The 24,859-nt window shown below is 37.3% G+C and overlaps 2 protein-coding genes, 2 long non-coding RNA genes and 1 pseudogene across 4 annotated transcripts; 2 read left to right on the top strand and 3 right to left on the bottom strand.

The window, feature by feature from the left end:
* Nucleotides 1-2,678: 2,678 nt before the first annotated feature.
* Nucleotides 2,679-4,155, bottom strand: LOC122320754. Its single transcript, XR_006245814.1, has 4 exons — nucleotides 3,820-4,155; nucleotides 3,524-3,735; nucleotides 3,144-3,460; nucleotides 2,679-3,024 (listed from the first exon to the last, which is right to left on the bottom strand). It is a non-coding gene; the product is annotated as an uncharacterized LOC122320754 (long non-coding RNA).
* A 3,872-nt stretch (nucleotides 4,156-8,027) lies between these two features.
* Nucleotides 8,028-8,470, bottom strand: LOC108096111 (accessory gland protein Acp63F-like). Its single transcript, XM_017197488.1, has 3 exons — nucleotides 8,414-8,470; nucleotides 8,208-8,363; nucleotides 8,028-8,151 (listed from the first exon to the last, which is right to left on the bottom strand). The coding sequence occupies exons 1-3, from the start codon at nucleotides 8,442-8,444 to the stop codon at nucleotides 8,084-8,086; spliced, it is 255 nt and encodes an 84-aa protein (XP_017052977.1). The 5' UTR covers nucleotides 8,445-8,470; the 3' UTR covers nucleotides 8,028-8,083.
* A 149-nt stretch (nucleotides 8,471-8,619) lies between these two features.
* On the top strand, nucleotides 8,620-9,117 carry LOC108096113. The gene is made up of 2 exons (XR_001771693.1): nucleotides 8,620-8,705; nucleotides 8,761-9,117. It is a non-coding gene; the product is annotated as an uncharacterized LOC108096113 (long non-coding RNA).
* Nucleotides 9,118-9,309: 192 nt separating this feature from the next.
* LOC108096112 (accessory gland protein Acp63F-like) lies at nucleotides 9,310-9,798 on the bottom strand. The gene is made up of 3 exons (XM_017197489.1): nucleotides 9,690-9,798; nucleotides 9,485-9,640; nucleotides 9,310-9,428 (listed from the first exon to the last, which is right to left on the bottom strand). Exons 1-3 carry the CDS (start codon nucleotides 9,718-9,720, stop codon nucleotides 9,361-9,363), a joined length of 255 nt encoding a protein of 84 aa, XP_017052978.1. The 5' UTR covers nucleotides 9,721-9,798; the 3' UTR covers nucleotides 9,310-9,360.
* A 2,958-nt stretch (nucleotides 9,799-12,756) lies between these two features.
* Nucleotides 12,757-16,030, top strand: LOC108096105 (annotated as a pseudogene).
* Nucleotides 16,031-24,859: the final 8,829 nt, after the last annotated feature.

The following is a 24,859-nucleotide window of genomic DNA, read 5'->3' as shown; positions in this document are numbered from 1 at the left end:
CAGCAAGTCGTCCTGGGGGAGATCATCTTCCACCTCCAGTGCCATCCGCTGATCAGCAGAAAAACGACCGAAGCTGGGAAGGATAGTTGAAAGCAGCTAGGACACCAGAACAGATCCCATCGAATCAAAACAGAGTACCGAATGCCCGTAATCCTGGACAAGATCCGCGCCTGATGAAGGAAAGTTGAAAAAAAGTAAATAAATTTCGAAAATGGAAAGTTACCTTTGAAGGAAGTCCCAAAAGGATGCCAGTGTACGGGTTTATAGTTCGACTAGAACATTTCAAAAAGTCGCACCAGGTGCCGGGAAAGAAGTCCTAAAAGAGAGTTCCAAGTGTTTGTCAAAGGACCTCCAATAATAGTGCCCGGCTAGCAAATCACACTCACCAAACCTCAATCTCAGGGTTGTGGGCGGTGGCCTACGTTGGGTAGTACAACCAGCCGCACTCGCACATCCTCCACTCCTGTTCCGAGACAAGCATCGGAACCGTAGTGTGCTTGTTATGTGCTAAATTACACAAATTTCAAACTCGACCAAGTTGTTTACATTGGCCCAGATGACGATGGACTCGTGAGTTCAGGGAGTCGGACAACCGAGTCCATTATGGAACTGGTTCCTTAAACCGAATGACTCCCAAAGGAACCGAGGTTGGAGTTTGAAAATTTTAAGTATTTTTTTGGGCGAAGAGAGGAAAAGAAAAGAAAAAGTGCAGGTTGTTAAAGAGGTTACGCAAGGTGATCAAGAAGGCATAAAATTTTCAAAATTTAATAAGATTTTTCATGAAAAATTCAATCCCGAAGAAGACATCGGATCTATTTTTCTTGGACAAGTTGAAGGGGGAGCAACACCCAAAGAAAGAGGACAAATTTTCTTTTAAACAAAATTTGGCCACTCATCGCTGGGTGGCCCTCAGGTTTTTGTTTAGCTTAACTATTTATTTATTACAAACAAATTAGATTTAAGTTAAAATCAAAGACAAAATATGAAGTGAATATTAATGAAATAATCCAACAGTCCAAAAATTAATTCCAAAAAGAAGTAAAGTAAATGAAGTAGTTGAAACCTTGATATTAACATGTGATATACGCCGTACTTATTTATTATTTCTTATGCAATATTTATTTATTTATTATTTATTACACTCTATTTATTTATTATTTATTGCTTAATGTTTCATGTATTCAGTCCTTCGGTACCGTGGGTAGGTGTAAAATATGTTAGCATTTAAGTACACGTGAATTTATAATGAATTAAAAAAACAAGAAAGGAAGTTAGCTTCAGCAAGCCGAAGCTTATATACCCTTGCAGTCACTAAATTTGTCGGACAAAATACATAAAAGCTAAACAACATCGAAGCTATGACAATTTTTCTATTAAGGCAGGTTCTCACCTTGTGGCAAAAAAAAATTGATTTTTTTTTTTTGGCTTATCGTATAGATATATGTTCCGAAAATATTCTCAAAAAATTTCAGATCCAAATTTGAAATATTACAAAAGTTACAGGCCCTTACATGGAGCACATGTCGAGCACCGGCCATTGGAAGCCAAAACTTTAAACGCGTTTATCTCGGAACCACGTTTTCGGACCTTACGGAAGTAATTGAAGGCGTTGGGGTTAACCAATCGTCATCAAATTTTTTTCAAATGTTCCTAATTGTTTCCTTTAACTAATGAGAAAATATTTAGTGAAGAAGAAGAATCTTTTTGGTTGTTGTGTTTCCGATTACCCGTTTTGGCTGAATCACTTCCGTAAGCGGGACACATTTTTTTTTCAAAATCCGCAACTGAGCAACGCCCACTCCCGCCCCTTTTTTGGTTTTTCAATTTTGATATTTTTTTTCGCAAAATAAATATGTTTCCAAATTTTAGTTTTTTATCTTTAACCGTTTTCTCAAAATAATTTTTTTTTTAATGTCCATTTTTCGGCCCTACAAGGTGAGAACCTGCCTTAATTTTCCAAATTGTTCATATGACAGCTATATGATATAGTCGTCCGATTTTGATGAAATTTAAATTGTAACTCAAGACTCATTAGAAAACTCTATATTGCAAAAATCATGATTGTCTGATGAAAAACAACGATGTTATCATTTTATTTCCGTTATTTCTATATAGATTTTTCGATCTTTCCTATGGCAGCTATATACCTATGGCAGGTATGATATAGTACTCAGATTTTTATGAAATTTTTTTCTCGATTTAAGAGTATTTAAAAACTTGATGTTCCAAAAATCATGCTCGTGGCATTAAAAACAACGACATAATAATTTTTTTTTCATTATTTATATATATATTTTTTGATCTCTCCTATGGCAGCTATATGATAGAGTTATCCGATTTTGATCAAATTTAATACGAAATTCTATAGCAGTTAGAAAACGCCATCTGGAACGAATCAATTCGATCTGATCAAAAACAACGGAGTAAGAATTTTTTATTTCATTCTCTGGTATGGGAGCTATCCGATATAGTCGGCCGATCCGGCTCGTTCCGACTTATATACTGCGTGCAATAACTGCACACCTTTTGCGAAAGTTTCAGCGAGATAGCTTTAAAACTGAGAGACTAGTTTACATAGAAACCGACAGGAGGACAGACGGACAGACGTACAGACGGATTTGGACTCTAATCGTGATGCTGATCAAGAATATATATACTTTATGGGGTCTGAGGTGCCTCCTTCACTGCGTTGCAAACTTCTGACTGAAATTATAATACCCTTTTGCTCTGCAAGGGTATAAAAATGAACTTAAGTGAATAGATTCTTCAAGTGGGGGGTGAGATGATATAAAATGTTTCCATTAAAACAACAATTGGGAGATGTGTCCGAAACTTAAACGAGGATGCACTCATGGTTGGGAGGGACTCCGAGGGCTGCCAATTTGGCGAGGTAGTCCAGTCAGGATATTCCTATATTTCCGTTGTGTACAAATTCGTTGTCCAAGTTCAAAAAAATTCCGTTTTGTTTTTTTTGTCGTGCCTGCTGCGCGGGATATTTGTGGTTGTTCCCCCCCTGGGATCACGCTGATTAGCCGGCAACACAACCGCGCGAAAAGCAGGACATGACAAATGGCGCCCAATTAAAAAAATATAGAAGAAAATTAATAAAATGGAATCAATAAAAGTATAAAGTAAACACTCACCAGGGTAAAGGCCAGTAAATAAGATCTCAGAAACCATCTATTTGGACCGTGGGCAGGCGAAGTAGGCCAGACCCATCGTAGCCACAGAGGGGAAAATTCTGGGAAGTCCTTGTTGCTGAGCCCAGTCCTTGAGGTGAAAGGAAGACAGACTAGAATGTGTCTGAAAAAAATAAACAATTGTCTTTTTAATATGTTGTCTAAAGTAAAGTAAATTTGTAATAACTTATCTAAATCTGTTGTCTGTGTTTGTAATTGGTGTGGTCCATGTACACTGTTTATGAGGTGTAGCATCGATGCCCAGCAGTTGCAAGTATAGACTGAAAAAAAAAAAGAAGTTTAATTGAATTGATTAAAGGCAAAAAGAAAATTCAGATACTTACCGGAAGCGAAGAAAACAGGAAACAGAAACGGAAACCAGCTGTTTGGACCGAGGGCCTACCATCAGGGTGGAGATCCTTGAAGCCACAGGGGACATTTCTGAATTTCTTCCTGCGAAACTCTTCCGAAGTGATAAAAAAATCTCCAATCAGTAGTGGACCTATGGCCGAGTAAAGAGTGGCACATGCGCAGCCAGAGTGAGTTGAGGCGAAATCTGTTTGTAGTAAAGGTAAAATGTAAAGTAAATGTTTGTCTTTTAAGGTTGTTATTTTTTTTGTAAAGTAAAAAGTTCACGTACCCAATTTGGCTGTCCGGGTTATGCGGAACATCGTCAGTCGTAACATCGTTGCCCGTTAAATTGCAGACGGATTCTAAAAAAATTTAAAGTAATTAATAGATGAATTAAATTATTGCTAGTAATTTTTAGTGTACACAACGGATTAGGAACTGAAGGAAAGGAGAGAAAAGTTAGTGAGTAGTGGAAATAGTGACGTCTCATCCCCCCCATATTAGACAAAGTGGAAGAAAAAGAGAAATAGACAGATATACATAAGAAAGGAGTTAGGATATGTCAAATAGTGATAGGGATAGAATTCAAATCGGAAGAAAAATAAGGAGAAGTTTGGAATTCATTCGGAATAGGGAACCAGTGGATATGAGTCCGCCAATAACTCGATCCGAATCCAATTAAAAAAAAAGAAAGAAATCCAGAAAAGATATCTCAGGACGAGTTATCAGACATGGAGTTTACAACTGACCATATTCCTCATGGAATCCAAGAACAAAGTAAAGGAGAAGCTAGTGGTCATCAATCTGTAAGCGGAACTGGGGCCATACCGAAGTCTCTGCCATCTGAAATAAAATCAGGAGTTAATGTAGCACTGTTCCAAGCACAACAAACTTACCAGGCTGTGATGTCCATGGAATATGAGGCATTTAGGCGTCAGATGCGGCAGGACATGATGCAGTTTATGAAGGACTAAACGACTGCATGTCGGAGTGGCGGCGGGAGATAATGAACGAGAACGCAGCTTGGTTGGCATCGACTCAGTTCATCGACCCAGGCTCAGATACGGGTCCAGATCAGGAACAGCCACTTTCTGGGGTTCCACCCCCAGCAAGTCGTCCTGGGGGAGATCATCTTCCACCTCCAGTGCCATCCGCTGATCAGCAGAAAAACGACCGAAGCTGGGAAGGATGGTTGAAAGCAGCTAGGACACCAGAACAGATCCCATCGAATCAAAACAGAGTACCGAATGCCCGTAATCCTGGACAAGATCCGCGCCTGATGAAGGAAAGTTGAAAAAAAGTAAATAAATTTCGAAAATGGAAAGTTACCTTTGAAGGAAGTCCCAAAAGGATGCCAGTGTACGGGTTTATAGTTCGACTAGAACATTTCAAAAAGTCGCACCAGGTGCCGGGAAAGAAGTCCTAAAAGAGAGTTCCAAGTGTTTGTCAAAGGACCTCCAATAATAGTGCCCGGCTAGCAAATCACACTCACCAAACCTCAATCTCAGGGTTGTGGGCGGTGGCCTACGTTGGGTAGTACAACCAGCCGCACTCGCACATCCTCCACTCCTGTTCCGAGACAAGCATCGGAACCGTAGTGTGCTTGTTATGTGCTAAATTACACAAATTTCAAACTCGACCAAGTTGTTTACATTGGCCCAGATGACGATGGACTCGTGAGTTCAGGGAGTCGGACAACCGAGTCCATTATGGAACTGGTTCCTTAAACCGAATGACTCCCAAAGGAACCGAGGTTGGAGTTTGAAAATTTTAAGTATTTTTTTGGGCGAAGAGAGGAAAAGAAAAGAAAAAGTGCAGGTTGTTGAAGAGGTTACGCAAGGTGATCAAGAAGGCATAAAATTTTCAAAATTTAATAAGATTTTTCATGAAAAATTCAATCCCGAAGAAGACATCGGATCTATTTTTCTTGGACAAGTTGAAGGAGGAGCAACACCCAAAGAAAGAGGACAAATTTTCTTTTTATTTATTATTTATTACACTCTATTTATTTATTATTTATTGCTTAATGTTTCATGTATTCAGTCCTTCGGTAACGTGGGTAGGTGTAAAATATGTTAGCATTTAAGTACACGTGAATTTATAATGAATTTAAAAAAAAATGAACTTAGGTGAATAGATTCCTCAAGTGGGGGGTGAGATGATATAAAATGTTTCCATTAAAACAATAATTGGGAGATGTGTCCGAAACTTAAACGAGGATGCACTCATGGTTGGGAGGGACTCCGAGGGCTGCCAATTTGGCGAGGTAGTCCAGTCTGGATATTCCTATATTTCCGTTGTGTACAAATTCGTTGTCCAAGTTCAAAAAAATTCTTTTTTGTTTTTTTTGTCGTGTCTGCTGCGCGGGATATTTGTGGTTGTTCCAACCCCCCCCCTGGGATCACGCTGATTAGCCGGCAACACAATCGCGCGAAAAGCAGGACATGACAAAATTTAAAAATTTTCTGACTTACCAAAACAAACAAACGAGGCCAGCTGAAATTGGGAATGGGGTCGCCACGATAACGGAGGTCGATCGATAGTGCGATCGATGAGAGCAAAGAAAATACTGGAAATATCGCTGGCCGGTCACACTGATTATGACTGCAGCCCTGAGGAGTGGCAACGCCACGATCGATCGAGATGAGTTATCGATTGTGCGCGGGGAAAATACTACGCGGGAAACGGTTCGGATTCGAACGAGGATCGGAAGGAGTCGCGTGCTGGGAGTTTTCGACAGTCAAGATGCCCTAGTCAAGAAGCCCAACGACGGGAAGTCTACATAAGCTGAGACTTAGGTGCTGAAATTGGAGGAGCTCTCAGTCGTGGCGGGAGGAGGTCGACGAGGGAGTGGCAGCGGCCACAAGGATCAAGGAAGGACGTGTGCGCAAGGAGCCATGGGGGTCAAGATGCCACAGTCGAGATGCTGAACGACCAGGTAGGGTCCAATAGGCTGAGGCTGTCCGGCTGAGATCCAAGAGGCCCTTGGCCGCACTCAGGAGTGGGAGGTCGACGTGGGAAGGAGGCGATTCGAGGACGTTTTCCCCAGGAAATTCCGGAGCCCGAAGCTTTCAAAAGTTTCCGAAGGAAGGGGGAGATGTAAGGAGTTGTAAATCTCCTTACAATTTTGAGTGCAGGGGAGCTGCATGGCAACAGCGGGATGCGCTGTGTGCGGTGGTAAAAAGGGAAATAACGGTTTAAAGGACTTTGGACTCAATGCTGCGGTGAGTCTGCAGACTTTGGACCCAATAACGGTGAGTCTGCGGACTTCGGACCCGCGCAAAGAGGAGAGACCGTGAACTAACGGTACCATTCTGGACTTTGTACCCGTTATAACGGTGAAGTCCTGAACTTTGGACCCGTATAACGGTGAAGTTCACAGACTTTGGACCAGCACAAAAAGGAATGACCGTGAACTAACGGGACTGGTCCTGCACTTTGGATCCGATCACGCCACCAAGGAAGGGAAATTGCGGGACCAGGATGGCGTATAAAAGGAGAAAGCGCGCACATTTCTGGACAGTCAAGTGAAAGTCGTGCAAGTGACCGTATCAACGCGAATAAAGCCCAAGTGAACAACAAGTGCCAGGATATCCGGAATCAAGATCGCCGAGTCGAGAAGCCCAACGACGGTCACGTCTACATAAGCTGAGACTGCCAAGCTGAGATCCCGAGGGTACAAGGTAAGTTGTTGGGTGCGTCTACGAGTCTCGAAAACGACGATATTGGTGGAGTCCGAGTAAGTGGATGTTGTGCGAAAGGTACCCAGCGTCGGTTCGCATGAGAGGTTGAGAACCTGCTGAGGGCCAGCTGACGAAGATCCAGTGGATGTTGTGCGAAAGGTACCCAGCGTCGGTTCGCATGAGAGATTGAGAACCTGCTGAGGGCCAGCCGACGAGAATCCGAGGGAGTTATGCGAAAGGTGCCCGGAGTCGGTCCACACGAGAGTGAGGACCTGCCGAGGCCCAGCCGACGAAATCCCGACCGACTTCAGGGTGGAGCGTGAAGTGTTGACTGCAGCAACACTGCTTAGCCCTCCAGTAAGGTTTTCCGCTCAATATCCGCCAAGTTGTGAGAGACTCGTAGCGAGCCTAGTACGCGACCGGTGCCCGAAAGACTCGGCGAGGCAGAGGACGCGCGACAGGCGTGTCGCCGCAGGAGTCGACGCGGGAGCCATTACCGGCGTCAACGAGGGAGATCGAGTCGTCAGACAGCAGAGCCGCGAATCAAATATCAAGCTGTAAATCTACAAGCAATAAACCCAGCACACATATTCTAAATCTAACCTAACTCTGCGTTCTTCTTTGGTCTCGGGGTCACGCAACAATAAATTTGGTGGGACGAACACACAAACTCAACTGAGCTAGCCGCACGTTTACGTAGCGAGCGGAGACATAAAAAGCAGTTCGTTACAATACAAATAAATGTTCGTTGCCGATGTTCACTGCAATTGAAAACTCAAATGTTGCAAAACCAAGTTAGAAAGGGCCAAAAAAATACAATTTAGCTTCAAGCTCTTTTATTGGATGTTATAATGTACTTTTCGCTTGAAATTAGTTCTTTATATATGTACACCTGGGTTTATCTGTAGGGCATTCTCCGTCTTTTGTTTCCAAGAAGGCTAAAGGATTGTGAAACATCTAATATTAGATTCATTTTTAAATTAGTTGTACCTACGTGGAAGTCCTTTTTCTTTACGTCTGCAATTCTGATTGTCGACCACAGAATAGTTATCGCCATAAAAGTAGCAATCTGCGGCTATTCCACAAGTAGGGTAATAATTCAAAAGCACATAATTGCTGCATTTTCCGTTGGTTTCCAATACGAAGACAGCTGAAATGAAAATCTGTAAAATTAGTTCTCGAGTTGTCAAGAAATCTTACCCAGAAGAAAAACAAAGCTGAGGTTTCTCATGATGAATTGGTAAGAAGCTAATAGTTTTAAAAATGATGTCAGGTTTTTATAGCGGCTGAAAATTAGTACTGTGAAAAATGAATTAAGGGGTCTGTTTATCCGTGAAATCGAAATGAAAGCCAAATTATGATTACAAGTTTGTCCCACAATCGTCAGTTTTTAAAACAATATTAATGTTAAAGGTTCATATGATAACATGAACATATGAACTTAAACATATGATTACTATAAAGTTTTTATTTACTGTCAAAAATCGACAGGGTGCGCCATCTAGACAGGGCCTATTGAAATGTTTAATAACTCCGCCATTTTTCAGCCTATTTTGACAAGCCAGCCAGATTCTGAAACGTCAGCCTATGCCATTTTAGACATGGATCGACTCAACCAAAAATCGGGAAAACTGTGCGTGCCTATCGTAAGAAATATGGGAGACATTCGGATTTGACGGCACCGGACTTTTTTCTGTGGGGCTACTTGAAGAGTAAGGTGTATGTCAGCAAACCGAAGACTATTGAAGAACTAAAAGCTAATATCAAAGCGGAAATTGCTGCTATTACGCCCGAAATGTTGTCGAATACAATGCTAAATGCCCAAAAAAGGGCCGCTTTTTGTGTTTCTAATGATCGATATTGTATTCTGAGTGAATTGTCAATAAATGGCATTCTATACCCTACATGAATCTTGTTTATTTTCCAAAATGGGCTAAAAAATGGAGGAGTTATTCAACTTTTCATTAGGTCCTGTCTAGATGGCGCACCCTGTATATACACACAAATGCATATAAATGAATGTTCGTTGCCGATGTGCACTGCAATTAAAAATTCAAATGTTGCAAAACCAAAAAAGAAGGGCCAAGAAAAAACAATTTCGCTTCAAGCTCTTTTAATGGATGTTACAATGCACTTTCCGCTTAAAATTAGTCCCTTATATATTTACACGGGGGTTTATCTGTAGGACATTCTCCGCCTTTTATTTCCAATACGGCTGAAGGATTGTGAAACATTTAATATTCATTTCATTTTAAAATTGGTTGTACCTACGTGGTAGTCCTTTTTCTTTTCGTTTGCAATCCTCATTTCTGACAACATCTCCGTTAAAGCCATGCAAGTAGCAATCTGCGGCTATTCCACAAGCAGGCCTATTAATCAAAATTACTCCTTCTCTGCATTTTCCGTTGATTCCCAATGCGAAGACAGCTAAGGGAAAATCTGAAAAATACGTTCTTGAATTGTCAAGAAATCTTACCCAGAATAAAAACAACACTGAAGTTTCTCATGATGAACTGGTTAGAAGCTGATAGTTTTAAAAATTATGTTTATAAAGCGACTGAAAATTAGCACTGTGAAAAATGAATTAAAGGGTCGGTTTATCCGTGAAATCGAAATGAAGGCCAGACTACGATTTCATTTTTGTCACACAATCTTCTGTTTTAGAAAAATATAAATGTCAAAGAGCTTGCTAATTTTAAAAGCGTTTGATGGATTACACTAAATTTATTTTCAGTGTTCGCCTTCTCCAGCTTACGCTTAAACACGATATAACAATGTTTTTATTTAAAATATTTCATATGAACTTTAACATATGATTACTATAAAATTTATATTTATACCCTTGCAGAGCAAAAAGGTATTATTATTTCAGACGGACAGACGTAAAGACGTATTTCGATTCAGATGGTGATGCAGCTATAAGATATAGTTCTCCGCTTTTTATGAACCTTTTTCTCGATTTAAGGGTTGTTAAAAAACTTGATATTCAAAAAATCATGCTCGTGGGATAAAAAACAACGATGTTATCAATTTATTTCCATTAATTCAACATATATTTTTCGATCTGTCCTATGGCAGCTATATGATAGAGTTATCCGATTTTGATCAAATTTAAACCGAAATTCAATAACAGCTCGAAAACGCCATCTGGAAGAAATCAAGTCGATCTGATGAAAAACAACGGCGTTAGAATTTTTTATTTCATTTCCTCGTATGGGAGCTATCCGATATAGTCGGCCGATCCGACCCGTTCCGACTTATATACTGCGTGCAATAACTACACACCTTTTGGGAAAGTTTCAGCAAGATAGCTTTAAAACTGAGAGACTAGCTTGCGCGGAAACGGACAGACGGACAGACGTATTTGGATTCTGATCGTGATGCTGATCAAGAATATATATACTGAGGTGTCTCCTTCACTGCGTTTTGCTCTTCAAGGGTATAAATATATATACATATATATATATAGATGAATATATATATGAATATATATTTAAATAATATACATACGCCAAATATTTAAAGGTAAATTAAAGTGTTGAGCCTACGAGGTGTAAATGGTGTAATAAGGTCCAAGATGTAGTTGTTTTATTAAAAAACCTTTATTTGTAGGAACCTTGGGTTTAATATCAGGTGGATCCACCGTCCCGAAGCGAATGTATTTAATGGATCTTGGAAGTTGATTACACTGGTCAACAGAAGTCTTGTTTCCTTTATTTTTTTATCTGTTATTGGGTATTTTTATGGCCCTGAGTATGAAAAAAATGCTGGAAGATTACTAACAGCTTCAGTTTTTGAAATATAGAGTTTTATTATTTTGATAAAAAAGTACAGAAAATTAATAAATGATGTTAACAAAATTTCTATTGAACACTATCAAATGATCTTTTATACGATTTTCTTGAATGGACGACTTTAGGTAGATCACGTTGCAAACTCCAGCAGTAGTCTGCCATCATATGTGAGTCCCACCGCCCCTGATACCGCTCTTCCATTGTTCGAAGTTCCTGATGGAATCTTTCACCCTGCTCCTCACTAAAATCTTCTAGATTTTGTGGAAATCGGTCTAAATGTGAGTGCAGCAAGTGGATTTTTATGCTCATGTTGCACCCTAACTCTTGCAAGTTCGATAGCATGGACTCAACAAGCTCGACGTGGGTGTCAGATTTCTTTTTGCCTAGGAAATTACTCATAACCAAATCGAATGACTTCCAAGCTTTGGATTCGACTTCAGTCATTGATTTGACAAAATTAGGATCTTTCATGAGTTGCCTAATCTGTGGCCCATCAAAAATACCAGCTTTTAATTTTTCTGTACTTAATCCTGGACCCCACGACTAATCAATAGTAATGGAGGGTAGTTAGCTGTAACTCAAAAACAAAAGCTGTGAGAGAAAAATTGTTACCATATTTAAAAAATACACCTTATTTTGAGATAGAAACGCAAAAAAAATTAAAGGAAACAAACGATTTTATTTTTTTTGTTGACCAGTGTTATCTGAGTAACGGTCTTAAAAAGCTGGAGAGTTTCTGAAATTTTCTGAATAATTTTTTAATTTACTTTCGGCAGAAAATAATATTTTATTCCAGAAGTCTTGGTGTTTGGAAATGTACTCGTTAACAAAGGTTAGTCGCTATTGTCTATTGACCGAAGAATTAAGTTTTTTGCGGGCGATGGTAGCTATGGTAGTCAGCCTTTTTTATGACAGCATCTTCGTATACAGTGTTATAAGAATATATAAAAAAAAAAAAAAACTATTCATGACCTGGAGCTTTGCTTATGTTGTCGTTCTTGAGTTGAGCCGAATAGGCGGACAACTAGAACGAGACTTTTGAAAGTTACTGTGAGTCGGGCTATAATTTTTTTTATTACTCTTTGAATAGACTTTTCCGCTCCTCAACAGAAATTCTCTGCAGTACACAAGTTTAGTTTAAAATGAAAAATCCAGCTGTGTGTAGGCAAACTAGTCCCTCAGTTTTAAAGTTCCGCCTTCGCTTTCGTTTGAAAATATGACGGCTAATACTAATCAGACAATAGCCGAACTGTTTCCCCAATTCTTTCAAACGACTTACTCCACAGTGTCTCAATCAAGTGAGCAATATTTATGAGCCATACCCAAGTCGAACCTAATATTTCGTCCCACTTTAAACGAAACCTCCCTACTTTTGGATTTGCAACGTGTTATAACAGTTTATTCCCCAGGTCCTGACGGGAATCCTGGGTGTGTACTTAAACACTGCGCTAATGCAATGTGTAAACCCCTTCTTCAAGCTGTTTACCCTATCCCTACAAACTTGTCAGTTTCACCGTGTTTGGAAAAAGCTATTTGGACGAGCAATAACTCCTCACTTGCACTATCATTGTAGGTCAGTCATATCTCCATGCCAACACGGACTTATGATGCGCAGGTCCTCTTGGACCCTAAACTTAAATTTTCCCTTCATATTGGTGCTTGGATTTATTAAACGATGGTCGAAGGAATTTGATGGTCCTTACGTTACTAAGACTTTATTCATATCGTTGGTCCGGCCAATCCTTGAGAATGGGGCACCAGTTTGGAGTCCTCAATACGGAGTACACGCTGATCGTATAGAATCAGTCCAAAAAAACTTTTTACTTTTTGCACTACGCCGCCTAAAATTGAATGCAAACCTATTCCTACTCTCATATTCCAATAGATTGGTTCTTGCTTGGTATTGCACTAATTTTTAACCCTATTGAATTATTGAAATTGACAGTCCTGACTTATTGGGTAGACTAAACTTCTCTGTGCCAAGTAGATTAACTAGAAATTATGTTACTTTAGTTTTAAATCATTGTAGATCTATTTATAACTTGCATGAGCTTTCAGAATACTTTATTCTGACTAAAATAGACTGTTTTCTATAGTATCTACTACAGACTCTCTGCAGCTCCTAAAGTAATTAATACTAATACTAATAGCACAGAATTAGGCCGTGAAATTAAAAATACAAATTTTTTCTTCTTTCCTTTTATTTTCGCATCGCTTTTTAATTTTTTCTTTCTCTTATACTTAATATCGCGTCCAAATTTCCGCGAGCCGCGGCCGTACGATACACGGCTACGCCCCTCGGTTGGTTGGGCGGGTGATGATCCGTGAGACTACGCAAGTAATTATATTATACATATAAACAAATATACATATAATTATACCCTTGCAGAGCAAATGCTAGTATAATTTCAGTCAGAAGTTTGCAACGCAGTGAAGGAGACACCTCACACCCCATAAAGTACATACATACATATATGTAGGTATATATTCTTGATCAGCATCACGATCTGGAATCGAAATACGTCTGAACGTCTGTCCTACTGTCTGTTTCTACGCAAACTAGTCTCTCAGTTTCAAAGCTTTCTTGCTGAAACTTTCCCAAAAGTTGTGTAGTCATTGCACTCAGTATATAAGTCGGAACGGCCCGGATCGGCCGACTATATCGAATGCCTCCCACACATGAGAATGAAATAAAAAATTCTCACGCCGTTGTTTTTGCATCAGATCGACTTTATTTCTTTTAGATGGAGTTTGCTAACTATCATTGAATTTCGGATTAAATTTGATCAAAATCGGATAACTCTAACATATAGCTCCCATAGGAAAGATCAAAAGATATATATGTATATAAATAATGGAAAAAAAATTAGAACATCGTTGTTTTTATTCCCACGAGCATGATTTTTAAAATATGGAGTTTTTAATAACCGTTGAATCGAGAAAAAAATTTCATTTAGATCGGACATCGTTATCATATAGCTGCCATAGGAAAGGTCGAAAAATCTATATAGAAATAACGGAACTAAAGTTGTAAAATCGTTGTTTTTCATCAGACAAGCATAATTTTTGGAATACAGAGTTTTCTAACGAGTCGTTACTTGTTAAATTGCATTAAAATCGGACGACTATATCATATAGCTGTCATATGTCAAATAGTCGAAAATATGGAAAATTAATTAATAAAAATTAGAAAAATTGTCATAGCTTCGATGTTTTTTTAGCCTTTATGTATTTTGTTATACCCTTTGACGTCTGCAAGGGTATGCCGAAGTTAGCTTCCTTTCTTGTTTTTTATTTATTTTCCATATTTTCGACGACTGTTCATGTGACAACTATATGCTATAGTCTTCCGATTTTGATGAAATTTAATTCAAAATTCAAGATTCGTTAAAAAAGTCTAATTTCCAAAAATCATGATTGTCCGATAAAAAAAACGATGTAGGAATTTTATTTCCATAAATTATATCTAGATTTTACAATCTTTCCTATGGCAGCTATGTGATATAATTGCCCGATTTTTATGAAATATTTTTTTTTTTTTTTAATAAAGGGTATTTAAAAAATTCGACGTTCTAAAAACCATAATCGTGGGATGAAACACGACGATAAAATTTTTTTTTCATTATTTATATAAAAATTTCTTGATCTTTCCTATGCGAGCTATATGATAAAGTTATCCGATTTTCATTAAACCGTTGTATAAGCTTCGGCTTGCAAAAGCCAGCTTTCTTTCTTGTCATTATTAAAATAGTCAAAGCTTTTGTTCTTAACAGAGGGAATCGTAAGTTACGTTCAATGAAATCATACTGCCATATCAGTAGCTACCTAGGCGTAAGTTGTTTCTTGTGATTATTATTATGACATAATGAAATTTATTTCTATTAATATTTGTATCTCTTTATTTAACTCTTTCAGTGCTATGTTGGCTATGTGGCCAACAACCGCATCCATTATCGTGCGCTCCCTGAGTGGGCCCTTCGAGGAGGCGGTGATTGCCTACTTATTCCTGGTTAACATCTTGCCTATTATGATAATTCCCATTCTGTGGTATGAGGCTAGGAAAATAGCCAGACTCTTTAACGACTGGGATGACTTTGAGGTGTTGTACTACCAGATTTCTGGTCATAGTTTACCTTTGAAACTCCGACAAAAAGCGGTCTATATAGCCACTGTGTTGCCAATCTTATCAGTGTTATCAGTGGTTATTACCCACATTACCATGTAGGATTTGAACATCAATCAAGTTGTGCCCTATTGCATCCTGGATAATTTAACTGCTATGTTGGGAGCCTGGTGGTTCCTTATCTGTGAGGCCATGAGCATCACGGCTCACCTTCTGGCGGAGAGGTTTCAGAAGGCCTTAAAACACATTGGCCCAGCTGCGATGGTAGCCGACTACCGAGTTTTGTGGCTTCGATTAAGTAAGCTTACCCGGGATACTGGAAACGCCATGTGCTATACCTTTGTTTTTATGAGTCTCTACCTGTTTTTCATCATCACTCTTTCGATTTATGGACTGATGTCTCAACTTTCAGAAGGATTTGGCATCAAAGATATAGGACTCACCATAACAGCTTTATGGAACATCGGACTATTATTTTATATCTGCGATGAGGCACATTATGCATCGGTAAATGTGCGAACTAATTTTCAGAAGAAACTTTTGATGGTAGAGCTGAACTGGATGAACTCGGATGCCCAGACAGAGATAAATATGTTTTTGCGAGCCACTGAGATGAATCCATCGACCATAAATTGTGGTGGCTTCTTTGATGTGAACAGAAGCCTCTTCAAGGGACTTTTAACTACAATGGTCACATACTTGGTTGTTTTGCTTCAGTTTCAGATAAGCATTCCCACTGATAAGGGAGATTCTGAGGGTACTACTAACATCACAGTGGTGGATTTTGTCATGGACAGTATGGATAATGACATGACTTTGATGCCAAGCACCTCTGCAATCACCACCACTTCAAAAACCACTTTGGCACCATTTGTAAAACAAAAAGGAAGAAAGGGTTAAGAAATCAATATTAAAAAGGCAATTTTCCAAATAGATATCGCATATATTAAAAATATGGGATAAGTTACATCTGTTGCTGAGGCCAAAAAAATAAATCTCATAAAAATTTCTTACCCTTTAGAGCATATATATATATTTAGGGAAGTTGGTTTAAACCGCATACTTATGTAAGTATTTGCCCAACTAAAGGCAAACGTTTAAATTGGTAAAAGTGATTTATGCCATTATGATTTCTTAGAAGAAAACAAAAGAGTATACTGTACAAAATAAAGAGTCGGGCACGCCCCAAAGCTGGTAGGTCGTTAAATTTATTTTATAACTCTCTTCCCTTTTAGAAGACAAACTAAAATCTGTATGTTTAATATAGTCTAGGTGTAATAGTTTAAAACAAGAATGGAAGCTTCGGCTCGCCGAAGATTATATACTCTTGCAGTCATATATACTTTACAAGAAAGGAAGCTAGCTTCGGCAAGCCGAAGCTTATATACCCTTGCAGTCATCAAATATTTCGAACAAAATACATAAAGGCTAAGCAACATCGAAGCTAAGACGATTTTTCTATTAATTTTCCATATTTTCGACTATAGATCATATGGGAGCTATATGATATAGTTGTCCGATTTCGATCAAATTTAATTCGTAGTTCAAGAGTCGTAAAAAAACTCTATATTCCAAAAATCATACTTGTCTGATGAGAAACAACGATGTTATAATTTTATTTCCGTTATTTCTATATAGATTTTTCGATCTTTCCTATGGCAGCTATAAGATATAGTTTTCCGATTTTTATAAAACTTTTTTCTCAATACAAGGATTACTAAAAAACTTGATATTCAAAAAATCATGCTCGTGGGATAAAAAACAACGATGTTATCAATTTATTTCCATTAACTCTATATATATTTTTCGATCTCTCCTATGGCAGCTATATGATAGAGTTATCCGATTTTGATGAAATTTAATCGGAAATTCAATAACAGTTAGAAAACGCCATCTTGAAGAAATCAAGTCGATCTGATGCAAAAACAACGGCGTGAGAATTTTTAATTTCATTCTCTCGTATGGGAGCTATCCGATATAGTCGGCCGATCCGACCCGTTCCGACTTATATACTGAGTGCAATAACTACACAACTTTTGGGAAAGTTTCAGCAAGATAGCTTTAAAACTGAGAGACTAGTTTGAAGAGAAACAGACAGACGGACAGACGTACAGACGTATTCCGATTCTGCTCGTGATGCTGATCAAGAATATATATGGGTGATTCCATATCAGATTTACAGTCGATATTGGGAAATTCGATGAGATATTTTTTTCATGCTCTTTATCGAAAATAAATCGACACGTATTTTTTTATATGGCTCAGAAATTTTTTTGACAAAGTTATGATTTTATGAATTTTTGATGAACTGCCCTTTTTTTGATGACAGTCGCGTTTTCCAGCCCCAATAACTCGATAACCGTACGTCGCAGAAAAAAATTTATGGGAAGTAAAAATTTCATCCTTCCTTCTTCTTTGCAAAACTTTCGTGAAATAATTTTTTTAAACAATTTTTCACCACAAAAAGTTTACAACAAATTAATTTTTCTCCAACTTGGACAATTTTGATTTTTTTTTTTTATCACAATAAATCCTTCAATCTTCAGAATGGTATCAAAATTAGTTTTTGAGTTATAGAATATTCAAGATCATCATTCACGGTCCGCGCGCTCGGTCTCAGGGCGTGCGCCGACCAACGACTCTAACGAGCGTCAATTCGCTTCGCGCGCGCATAGTAAGGGTCAATGAAATGAATTTTTAATGCTATTTAATTATATAACTCAAAAACTAAGGAAAACGCGACTGTCATCAAAAAAAGGGCAGTTCATCAAAAATTCAAAAAATCATAACTTTGTCAAAAAAATTTCTGAGCCATATAAAAAAATACGTGTCGATTTATTTTCGATAAAGAGCATGAAAAAAATATCTCATCGAATTTCCCAATATCGACTGTAAATCTGATATGGAATCACCCATATGCTTTATAAACAACATCGAAGCTATGTTTATAGCTTCTATAAGTTTCTATATTTCCTACGTTTATTCATAAGACCGCCATTTGATATAGTCGTCCGACTTTTAGAAAATTTAATTCGAAATTGGAGCTTTATTAGAAAACTCTATATTTCATAAAATACGCTTGTCTGATGAAATACAACGAAGTTATCAATTGTTTTCCGTTAATTCTATAAAGACTTATTTATATGATATACATAGTTGTCCGATTTTTATGAAAATTTTATCTTGTGGGTACATAAAAACTCGATGTTCTAAAAATCCCGTGGGATAAAAAACAACGACGTTATAATTTTTTTTTCATTATTTCTGTATATCATTTTTGATCTTTCCTATGGTGGCTATGTTATTCGAAATTCGATAGTAGTTTAAAAACACTATCTGGAAAAAATCAAGTTGATATGAGCAGAAACGCCGGAGTGATCAATTTTTTTTCAATATCTCGTATGGGAGCTATCCGATATAGTCAACCGATTCGGCCCGTTTCCACTACACAACTTTTGGGAAAGTTTCAGCAAGATAGCTTAAAAACTGAAAGACTGAAAGACATAGAAACAGAAAGGAGGACAGACGTATTTCGACTCAGATCGTGATGCAGATCAGGAATATATAAACTTTATGGCGTCTTAAGTGTTTTCTTCACTGCGTTGCAAACTTCTGACTGAAATTATAATACCCTCTTCAAGGGTATAATAAATGGAACCACACTAAATTCGTTGTTTTTAAACGTGTTATCATCAGTGCCGGATTAGCCATATAGCAGGAGTAGCAAATGCTACGGGCCCCGCGCATTGGGGGGGCCCCGCGCGGCCGCGCTCCAACTCCTACCTATCTGATCGTAAAAACTAAACGTATGAAGGCATACCATAAGACTTCTAGTGTTTTTGAAGTATTTCGACAGCTAAAATCTCTTACAACAGAAGAGATTTTGGAAAAATCCACAAGTATGGTCAGTGCTTACGAAGATGATTTGGAGAACAGCCTAGGTGGCAAATTAGTGCAGTTCGCAGAGCTGCTGAAAACAGATGTGGCTACTGTTATTGACAGCACGAAACAGGAGCCTCTGGAACAGCAATTTTATAAACTTTTATTAAATAATTCTTTAGAATCGTGTTTCCCAAACTTAGAAATTGCCTTGCGCATTTACTTGTCTCTCATGATCACTAACTGCAGTGGCGAACGTTCTCAACATTAAAACGTATTAAAAATGAATTAAGGAACACGATGGGCCAAGAACGTCTTAATCATCTCACTTTGTTGAATATAGAGCATGATTTGCTTAAAGAAGTCGATATTGAAAGTGTTATCTCTAAATTTGCCCATATTAAATCCAGAAAAGTTCATTTGTAACAATTTTGTTTTATTTAATACCCTAAACTTGAGAACCTAAAGCAAAACAAGGGCCCCTTGACAGAATTTGCTACAGGCCCCGCGCTAGCTTAATCCGGCACTGGTTATCATGAATTTTGAAATATCGATTTTTTAAACAAATATTGAATTCAGAGCCAATGGTAGTTTGTTTTACACATAAATGATTGAATAATGAGTTTTTCTTAAATTAATAAAATATTAATTATAATCTTATCTTTTAAACAAAATCGTGACAGACGTTACTAGTAGCTAACAAATATAAGTTTAACCCTTTAAGACGTAAGCCTGCCTGAAGGCACGTATTACGTTTTTGGCCTTAACAAATAAACAAACAGCTTTTCAATCGTTTAAATAATTTTGGCGGTTGATAAAAAGCAGACAAAATTATGAGTCTCAGCTTTGAAAGCTTTCCGAAGCTTCTAACGGGACTTACCTTTCGGTATACACAAGCCATATGTTTTTTTCGCGGGTAAAATTTGGTCTGGGTATCTATCCAGCTCATAATTTTTTTCTTGAAATGTGAGTTTATTTACTATGTATTAAAATTAAGTTGCAGATTTGCAAATATATAAAAGACATGCGTTGTGACAGCGAAATAGCGATACGTGCCTTGAGGCACCTTTGGGGATGCAAGACAACAACGAGCTGATAATTTCACCATTGATTTTTACAATTTATGTGTTTGTTTCTGTTTATAGAGTGATTTTACTCAATAGAATTAGAAATATTATAGAAAATGGCAAACCGGGTTCTGTATAAGCTGTCCGACTTGACAGATGAGCAGTTGCTCAAGATCTTTGAATCATTTGGATACGCATACCGCTTTGAGATCTACAGGGCTGCAGGTGATAAAGTGGTAGAATGATTTAAGTATCACATAATTCACTTCGATCATTTTTATACATCTCTGCCTTTGATGGTTTATCTAAGAGCGATAGGTATTTATGGCCTTGGCACGGTGCGAGGAAACCGTATCCCCAATTGCAAGCTACCAAGTACGCTGGGTCCTCATATGGTGTCGACATAACCGATGTAATCTGGAAAGACAGCAAGCCTGTTCGCTTTTTGTCCACCTATGTGGGTGTAAAGCCATTTTAAAAAACAAACCTACGTGAAGGAACTGCAAAGGCTGTTTTCACAAAAAAAAAAAAACAAAGCGACACATTTAAATTGATTGTCTCCAAATTGTGCATGAGTATAACGCTCACACGGGCGGCGTAGATCTCATGGACGGCCTATGGGACGTAATCATACCATAGCAAAAACTCGGGATGCCGCAACCCGAATTTTGTATCACCTAATTGATATGGCAGCCACCAACGCCTATATTTTACACAGACATATCCAAACAGAGAACGAAAGCAAAAAAAAACTACTCGCACTGCCAGTTTGCGAAACACTAGCCGCAGGGCTGTACAGTGGTCGGTCTTATATGGGGAAGGCGGAATATCGAGTTAAAATGTTTTTTGTAGGTATATAATAGCGTATGAATATTATATTTTAAGTATCAGCACCATAAACGCCAAATATATCCCCTACCATCGTGTTTACCATAAAATCTTTTAAATTTTCACTCCCAAATGCACAATACATTTTTTTAAAGCGTTATTGTTTTTTTTTTTTTTGTTGGTAAAAATTTTTATTTGGTATTAACGAGTTTACTGTTACCGCTGAGGCAACTTAATCTAGTTACATATAGAAAAAAACTAAAACAAAGAGATCACATGATCACATACATATACAAGTTAGACAATATCCTACATTTTACTACCCTGCAGTTCCAAAATAGCTTTTTCCTATAAGAAATCCGCGAAGAAGCACCGAGGAACCAGGGTACGGAGGTAAGGCCGAACCGAGAAATTGCGCGATGAATTTTGCATGGGATTCAAGTTTTCTTCATAGGTGCAGCTTTCGATGAACTTTTTGGCCGTTTCATCGAACTATTCCTCGGTGCCTTTGTATGGAAAAAATTCGTATAAGGCATAGAGGAATTCGTAGCAGAAGTGGAAGCGGGGTTTTCCTCGAAAGCTTTTGCAAGGATGCCCTATCGGAATTCGTCGGTGAATTTTTAAACAATTTCCTATATGAATTCCCCAATACATTTTATTGGAAAGTCATACCTAGACGAGACGTCTGAAAATATAAAAAGATATTTATTAAAATTGCTGCTTCGAATAATTTATTAAAATAAATGAAAAATATTGTTCATATGTTTACCTTTCAAAATAGCAAATAGGTTTGTCAAGTTTTTGAACCTCTTTTTTGAATTAGTGCCGTCCAAATTAAAATTTGGCAGCAAGCCAGCGTCAATTATTTTTCTGAAAACTTTTGCGAAGCCATCCTTCCTTGCGAAGTTTGTAATTTTTGCTTTCTGTAATGATAAAAGTTAAAATCTTTACACTTGCAGTATAAAAAAACTTACGTAAAACTCCCGAAGCTCAGGTGTCATAGAGTTCTCGAAGAGCTCTATGTCGTCGTCCGTCTTGAGGGGGAAGGGAACCCCTGTCTCCACCGTCTTCTCTTCCGCTTTCATCTTTAGCTTCACAATTGCGGTGGTCTCCGCCAGCTTCTCGGCCAAAAGATCTATATTGCGGTGCATAGCCGCATTTTGCTCCGCAAGATAGATGTTTTGTTCTGAAATGGTAAATAAATTTATTTAGAAAGGATTAGGGAGTGTTGTCAGGGTAGGGCCATTTTTTGACCTATGTCCATAAGTTCTGAACGAATGACAATTTAGAATAAGTTTATACATTTTTGGAAAGGTACAAGCAAGAGAAAGTGTTCACCAAAAATAGAGAATAAAAAAACAAAAACAAAAAAAGTTATAGGCGTTTGAAAAAAAAAAAAATGTAGTCAGCATTGGGCCATGTAGTCAGGGTTGGGCCACCTTCAGAAAATCGTTGACAATATCGTAACGTGGTGGAATACAATTGAACTCAGGTTAATCCGACATTATTTTGTTCATTTATTTAATTATTTGGGATTTTACAGTAAATATCAAATTATTCAGAGTTGTTTTTCGTTTGTAGCGAGAAACACTAAAGAAAAAGATAAAAATGATTCATCTTCTTTCAATCCATCAAAATTTTTTTCTATCTATTATTGATAGATATAGCCAAACTAAAATTTAAAAAATTTTTTTTACATGGAAGGTGAATCTTCAAAAGATATTTAAAGCGCCGTCGCTCTAAATATGCCCGATTCGTAATTAAATTACGCGTACGGACTAAACACCTCCAAAATCCTAAAAATCCCTAAGAAAAGTGCAAGCAGGGAACTAAAACTGCTTCCTGTTTGAAAGGCATAACTACAGCCTTTCTCCTAAATTCCCTAACTGAAAATTTTTTAGCGCTCATCGGCGTTCCTAATTTTACTAAATAAATACCTAGGCTTGACGACCTTAAGGGCTCATCAAAAAAGTTTGTTTTATCATTTAATTCCTTACCTATTATAAAAATTTCTCCTTCATTCTCCTCAAAGGACTCTAATTGTATTGGGATCTCATCCCCAACGAAACAAAAATTGTCTGGTTTCCTATCGCTAAGTCTACAGTTTTTAATTTTAAGAAACCTGCCTTCTAACTTAATTTCCTCACTTTCTGGAGCTACATACGTTTCCTCTACCGTTCTTCTATAAATTTGTTCTAGAATATTTGTTGGCTTTCGGACCACTTTTTTTAATAACTGGAAATAATTCTCAAACGCGTAAATTAAATTTTTAAACTTCTTTTAGAATAATACTTTTAAAATTTTCCAGTAATTTTTAAATATTTATTTAAGGGTTGATATCTCGTAAACCGTGCGAGATGTCGAAAAATTTTATTTATTATAAAGTATTTATTGTGGGCCAATTAATAAAAATATTTCCTCAAATCTTGGCGCGCCAGTAACTAAACTCGTGCAAAGAGCAAAAATTAAAATTTTATAGCTGAACGAAATAAACTTCCGGGAGTTGAAGGGGGGCCTGCCTCGTACAATCAGTATTACCAGTTTAGCATATTATAAGCTAGATTTTTAATAAAATAAGCTAGAATAAGCTAAAATTAAAAATGATATTTTTATGTTATTTCAAGCTATAAGCTAGATGCAAATTTAACAAGCTTATGTTAATGCAGATTTAACATAACATAAAATAAAAATATCATTTTTTTTTAATTTTAGCTTATTCTAGCTTATTTTATTAAAAATCTAGCTTATTCGGACGCTCATCACCTGGCAACACTGTTGATGCGTACAGTTGATGCAAAGAAAAACCCATAAGGCGTCGATTTGAATCGGCTTAAACTTCATTGGCCCCAGTTTAGAATTGGGCCCAGCTTACGATTGGGACCACTTTATTAACTGTACGCCGGCGCACATAAAAGGGATGGTTTATTTTAAACACAATTCAATTTCACTTTGTTTACTTTTTAAAAGCCCTGCAGCGCCTTATGGTTTTTTCAATAACTAAAAAAAAAGCTCTTAAACATAATTCAAGCACTTACCTGTTTTTTTTAAGCAAAAGCACTTCACAATTAAATCACTTTAAGGGGTTACATGGGTTTCACGGTTTCAAAAAATCGATTTTTTTTTTTGTCTTATTAAATTCTATAACATTTCTAGAATATTGTCCTAAATTTTCAAGTTGATCCGAGTAATAGTCTCGGAGATACAGCCCTGAGAAGGTGGACGCTTGAGATCACTTTTATTGTCTCTTAAAACTTTAAACGCGTTTTTCTCAAAACTATGTTTTCAAAGTCAAAATTTCTCGCGAACTACTCAACCGATCTTAATGAAATTTTACACAAGTATTCGAGATATCATTTACAAGGTATTGAACAAAGGATTTTTTTTTTCAATTACAACTATTTAAAAAAAAAAATGTCGAGAAATTTTCATCGAAATTTGCATCTTTTTGTAAAAACGTCTGGCAAAAATCCAATTTGTATTTTTTTTTTTCCTTCGTCCAATACCTAGTTTATTGTCTATACTGAAACACGTTTTTTTTTATTTTTACTTTAGATGATCCTGAAAGAAGTTCTGCTGACAACGCGGAGGCACCTTTTCTCCGAGGAACTGCCGGAAATGGCGTCGTAATGGCCGACATTTTGATATTTTTTTTTGAAAATTTCACAAAATCTTTATTAAATATGTATCTTTTAAATAATAAAAAGTTTAATTGAAATATTTAATTTTTTATATGCAAAAAAATGTTTGAAAAAAGGCAGTTTTTTACCCGAGGAAACCCATGTAACCCCTTAATTTCACAATAGATCCAGCACAACCGCTTCGGTGACGAACAGCAAAAGAATGACGCAGGTCAGTTTTTTTTTCCTTAATTTGCGTCGTCCCTGCAAAATAAAATTGAACTGCTCATTCTTTTGCGTTGTGCGTTGACAGTTAGTTGTGAAATTACTTCATTTGC

This window comes from Drosophila ficusphila, unplaced genomic scaffold (genome assembly GCF_018152265.1).
Source record: "Drosophila ficusphila isolate 14025-0441.05 unplaced genomic scaffold, ASM1815226v1 contig_791, whole genome shotgun sequence".
In the NCBI taxonomy this organism is placed as follows: Eukaryota; Metazoa; Arthropoda; class Insecta; order Diptera; family Drosophilidae; genus Drosophila; species Drosophila ficusphila.
This window is presented reverse-complemented; position numbering and strand designations above follow the sequence as displayed.